Source organism: Phalaenopsis equestris, unplaced genomic scaffold, assembly GCF_001263595.1.
Source record: "Phalaenopsis equestris unplaced genomic scaffold, ASM126359v1 Scaffold001360, whole genome shotgun sequence".
In the NCBI taxonomy this organism is placed as follows: domain Eukaryota; kingdom Viridiplantae; phylum Streptophyta; class Magnoliopsida; order Asparagales; family Orchidaceae; genus Phalaenopsis; species Phalaenopsis equestris.
Window position 1 is genome coordinate 29,899 of NW_018165799.1, and position 5,858 is coordinate 35,756.

Sequence of the window (5,858 nt, forward strand, 5' to 3'; positions counted from 1 at the left end):
AAAAGACTATACCAGTTCGGGCTACCGCTAGAGATATTACGTCTCAATTAGATCTAGTCGAAGAATGACAACCATTAAGGAGATTATGTCGAATCTCCAAGAAGAGACTATACCAGTTCGGGCTACCGATAGGGATATTATGTCGGAACTAGATTTAGTTGAAGAATGACAACAATTAAGAAGATTACGTCAAATTTACAAGAAAAAACTATATCAGTTCGGGCTATCGCTAGGGATATTACGTTTGAACTAGATCTAGTCGAAGAATGACAACCATTAAGGAGATTACGCCAAATCTCCAAGAAGATACTATACCAGTTTGGGCTACCGATAGGGATATTATGTCCGAACTAGATCTAGTCGAAGAATGACAACCATTAAGGAGATTACGCCAAATTTCCAAGAAAGGACTATACCAGTTCGGGCTACCGATAGTGATATTATGTTCAAACTAAATCTAGTTGAAAAATAGCAACCATTAAGGAGATTATGCCAAATTTCTAAGAAAAGACTCAGAATGTGGGTACCCGCCCAAGAATGGGAATTAGAATGTGAGTATCAACCTCAGAAATATTTTTAATGTAAGAATTTGTTTCAGAAATGAGAAATGACGTGTAAGATTATGTAAGGATGTGATAGCCGTATGAATTTATAAAGACGTGAAGAATCATGTGTAATCGTATGAGAATGGTGTATAAATGATGTACGAAACGTACAGAATCCGAAGGCTAATGAAAATTGTGAAATTTGTAAAGTTTACAATATGGTGAAATAAAAGACAAAATTCACAGAAGTGTAGGAGCAATCAACTTGTTGTGAAAAGAGAAGAAAAAAAAATTCTTTTTTTGGAATTTTCATGATTTTGAAGAGTGTTTCGTTATTTATTGTTAATTATATATATATATATATTTAATTTAAACAAATTAATACAAGGTATTTGCATTTAACTAAGTATAAAAATTCACAAAATGATTCAAAGCATCAAAATATTTTTCCTAGATTTCTCTAATCACAAGAAACCTATATATTCTCTTTGAACTATCATATCAGGAACGTAATCTGGTATTGAATATAATACTTTCTGGCTCCATTTAAGAGGGCATGATCAAAACATCTTTTGGAACCATATAAAAATGATCCATAGATCTGAATGTTCTTCCATACTTCAATACTAGATACATATGACTAAATTCAACCTGCATATCATTGAACTGATGATCTACTGCCAATATCCATGTCAAAATGGTAAGCTATATAAAGACTAGCCTCACCTTCTAGCATATCATCGAAGAAATAGAAGCAATTTTTCCTAGATATATATTGAGGTGTGCTGTCTTTAAATAACTCATAGCTCATAAGGCTGTAAGCTCTCTATCTCAGGATCAGGCCTAAAACGGAATGACATATTGTCTTCATTCATTCTCCTGAAGGTTATAGAAACTCTTGGATATAGTACTCCAAGGATGTAGTGTTTAGCTACATCAGCACCATTCCCTTTCAAAACCAAAACTGATACCACAGGTAAAGGGATCTCCACAGAACCTCGAAATTTTCCATCACCGACAATTTAAATTTCCGTACCGAACATAATGTTGCATTTGTTGATGAATGAGACTGTACAAAATTGTCTCGCAAAATCATGATGATCGTCATGCGGAGGAATACAGTCACCAGCCACGTAGATATTAACTATGCAGCTATTGGGAATACAATCTGCCGGTAAGGTATGCCAAGTCACCAATCGTTTAATCATCCTCTTTATGAATGATGGTAAGGGGTCAACTTTGTCGTGGCAAATCATTCCAGGTGGATTTCCTTCCTTGTCCTGAGCAAAATTGTAACTGCAACCATATTGTATTGTAACCCTTCCTTTACCACATTTCCACTTCTTGGGCTCGTAATATGTTCTTCTTCTTAACTGACCAGCACAACCCATGTCTCTTTCCAAAAAGACACGCTCCACAACTTCTTACTACTGCTCACTGTCAATATGAATACATTGGTGTGCAATTCCAATCCTTCAAGTATATTAACATACTTTCCTTGAAGCCTCTGAAAATGCTCGAAGTTCTGCTTTCTTACTTTCTCATATTTTTTCAGCTCATGTTCTGGAATAATTCGAAATAATTTGTAAAGAACGTGTTCTATTTACAAATTGAGGAATGTATTGCTCAACCTCCATAGATCTTTCTTCAGTCTTTGCTTTCTTAGAAATCACCATTTCTTCAGCCTTCACTGGTTGAGATGGCACTTAAACTGACCGATGAGCAGTTTTCTCTTTTAATTTAATTCTCATTTGTGCAATAATGTTTTCATTTTCCACTTTTTCTTTTAACTGTTCCAACATCTTATGGATGCGGTGATTTTGGTTTCCTTTCTGCTTGCGAGTGAGACTTGCTTTACCTTCCGACTAAACGTCGGTAGGGGTAGCACCAACAAGCTCGCCTTTTGAAGTCATTACCATCGACTTCACCCTATTAATCACAGCATTACTAGATTCTGCTTCATCAATCTTTTCTAACTTGCTCTTCTTCCCAGCGGTGAATTGATTCTTATTTCTAAATTTTAAAACGACCTTTTGCTCTCAAAATTCTTCTCTATTGACTACGGTTAAGGCTGAACTTTCGTAGTCCAACTCTATTTGGTCAAAGTTGAGGTCAAATTCAATCACTGCCCCTTCTTCAAACTTCTCTTTATTAAGGGCAAAACTCATGCCATTCTTGAAGGTTTAAATCAGTCTTCCTCCTGACATTTTCCTACACCAAAGCAAGAAAACAATCAATATGTCAGACCAGACTTAAGCAAGAACAATATGATTTCATTAATTTTTTATATTTATATATATATATACATATATATATATATATATATAATGTTTTTTTTAAACATTTGGGCTGTGGAAGAGAAAAGAGCATCGTGTCATATATAGAATTATATAGACGGAATTTATTGCAAAATTAGTTTTTTATATTCAAGTATATTTTTATTACAAATTCAAGTTTGGACCTAGTTACAACCAGAACGTCGACGCTTCTAAAAACAAGACTTTATTTCTAAAGTTTATTCTTTTGAAACATCATGACGCGTAGTATTTTTTCAGATATCATCCATTGACAGGAAGCATAGGCTATTGTCCTTGACAATCTATTAATTGATAAGCGCCTCTAGAGTAAACCTTTTCAATGACAAATGGTCCTTCCCATGTTGGTTCAAATTTATCTCTTATTTTGTGATGTGCAAGAATAGGTTTTCTAAGCACAAGAACCAAGTAACTGACTTTGAAAGTCCTGGGGTGAACCAGTTTGTCGTGTGCTTGAATCATTTTAGCTTGATATAATTCCAGATTTTATTGTGCTATCAGTCATTTTCCTTCCAAGCTTTCTAATTCTTCTAGTAGTAATCTGGCATTCTCTTCAGTGTAATTTTATTGGTGACAGCAACTCTGAGAGACGGAAGTTAAACTTCTAGAGGTAGCACAGCCTCAGACCCATACACAAGAGCGTAAGGTGTAGACTGAGTTGGAGTTCAGAATGTAGTCCTGTAGGGCCATAAGGCTTCTAATAACTGCTCGTGCCAATTTCTTTTGTTTTCGTCCAAGGTTTTCTTTAGAATTTGGATGAGAGTCTTATTAAAAGCCTCGACCAATTCGTTAGCCTTCGGGTAATAAATTGTAGAATAATGCCAATCTATTCTGTGTCTTCTGACGAAGTTATTGATTTTTGTATTTTTGAATGCAGACCCATTATCTGAGATGATCCTGCATGGTACCCCAAAATGGTAGACAACTTGATTTTTGAACAACTGCAAAACATGGTGTGCTTTCACTTCCCGAAGAGGTATTGCTTCTGCCCATTTTGAAAAATAATCTGTTGCAGCGAGTATGAACCGATGTCCCTTCAAAGATGGAGGGTCTATTGGACCCACTAAATTTGTACCCCAACACTCGAACGACCATGACGATATTGCTGGGTGCAACACGTTTGGAGGTTGATGGAAGACCACTTCGTGTACTTGGCATTGATGACAACTTTTGGCAACTCTCATACAGTCGGTCATCATCGCAGGCCAGTAATATCCTAGCCTTTTGATTTTCATTTTTATTTTAGGACCTGGCTGATGAGCACCACAAAGTCCTGAATGTACATCCTTAACGGTTTCTTGAGCTTTTAAACCGTTCACGCATCTCAACCACCATTGGTCGAAAGATCTTCGGTACATAACATTATCTATTAAGGCATACGGCAAAGCTCTTTTCCTTATCTCATGCACCGTTGACTTATCATCCGACAACTTTTCTATTTGCAAATATTCTATAAAAGGTTGACGCCAATCTTCTGCATTTTCTGTAGTTACCATTATCGTTTCTTCTCTACCCAATTTATCCAAGGTATCAATATCAATTTGAGATAGAACTTGAAGCCCATGAACAGTTATCTCAATGAAAATCAATTTGAGATAATATCAATTTGAGATAGAACTTGAAGCCCATGAACAGTTATCTCAATGAAACTTTCATGTGGACATGCAAATTCCTTGGTGAGTCTGGCTAAAGCATCTGCAAGAGTATTCTCCCCTCTTGGGATTCTACACATCATCACATTTGGAATCTGTTCCAATAACTTCATTGTATAACGATGATACGATGATATTGTTCTAATCAAAATTCTATATTGTCCAACAACCTATTGAATAATCAACTGTGAATCTCCATAGATATTAATGTCAGTTATACCCATCGATATTGCCAATTGTCAGTTAAATGTCAGTTATACCCATCGATATTGCCAATTGTAACCCTATTATCACTGCTTCATATTCTGCCTCATTATTTGTACACGGTTCTGTTAAATGGTAAGAATATCTTAACATTCCTTGATCTGGTGTAATGAAGATCAGTCAAATTCCTGCTTTACCAGGTATTATTGTTTGCAATTCTTTATCCCTTTGTGCTGAAGAAGCCCCATCAAAATATAATTCGCAACATCGAGTCTTGGGATTTTCCAAATTCATTATTTGTTCATCCGATAAATCATCATTGAGAGGAGAATCAGCTGGTAACGGGTGCACTACAAGGAAATCTGCTAAAATCTACCCTTTCACAGCTCGGAGCGGAATGAAAGTTATATCAAATTGCAATAATACCATGGCCCACCTCGCTAACCTACCGGAAAGTGTCAGTTGGGCCATTAATATTGCAATGAATTAAACTTTGAAATAAGGTTAACTTTGTGAGAAAGCATGTAGTGTCAAAATTTATGAACTGCAAAGATTAAAGCAAAATAATGCTTGTCAATTGGAGGATACTTTACTTCCATTGGTATTAAATGACGGCTTAAATAGTAAAGTGCGTTTTCTTTACCCTCGTCATTGACTTGGGCTAGCAAGGCTCCGAGGGAGTAGTCCAAAGTTGTGGTATAAAGTATTAAAGGTTTACCCAAAATGGGCGCTGCCAAAACAGGAGGTGTCGTTAGGTATTGTTTAATACTCTTGAAAGCACGTTGACATTTATTGTCTTAGGTAAACTTTGCATCTTTCTTAGTCAATGCAGAAAAAGGCTGACACCTACCTGACAAGTTAGAGATAAAGCGCCTTAGATATGCCAGCTTCCCTTGAAAGGATCGTAATTGCTTTAAATTTTTAGGGGGTGGCATTTCCAGGATAGCTTTAATTTTCCCTAGGTCAATTTTGATCCTGCGGTAGAGAACAACAAACCCTAAAAATTTTTCAGAAGTCAAACCAAATGCTCACTTTAGAGGATTCATTTTAAGGTTAAATTGTCGTAACCGCTCAAAAATAATTCTCAAATCATACAAATGATTGTCTTTCTGTTTTCTTTTGATAACTAAATCATCGACATA

The 5,858-nt window shown here is 36.0% G+C and overlaps 1 protein-coding gene across 1 annotated transcript; it reads right to left on the reverse strand.

Moving 5' to 3' along the window:
* Nucleotides 1-1,345: 1,345 nt before the first annotated feature.
* On the reverse strand, nt 1,346-4,356 carry LOC110034146. Its single transcript, XM_020738431.1, has 4 exons — nt 4,110-4,356; nt 1,924-2,108; nt 1,666-1,825; nt 1,346-1,509 (listed from the first exon to the last, which is right to left on the reverse strand). Exons 1-4 carry the CDS (start codon nt 4,354-4,356, stop codon nt 1,346-1,348), a joined length of 756 nt encoding a protein of 251 aa, XP_020594090.1.
* Between the last annotated feature and the right edge of the window lie 1,502 nt (nt 4,357-5,858).

Bases quoted from the DNA above. Each gene is read 5' to 3' on its own strand.
- LOC110034146 (XM_020738431.1), bottom strand. From the start codon at position 4,356: ATGGTAACTACAGAAAATGCAGAAGATTGGCGTCAACCTTTTATAGAA. The intron at 2,109-4,109 runs GTCCTAAAATAA...GAATTATTCCAG, and splicing joins TTGTGGTGCTCATCAGCCAG to AACATGAGCTGAAAAAATAT. The intron at 1,826-1,923 runs GTCAGTTAAGAA...AATTTTGCTCAG, and splicing joins AAGAGACATGGGTTGTGCTG to GACAAGGAAGGAAATCCACC.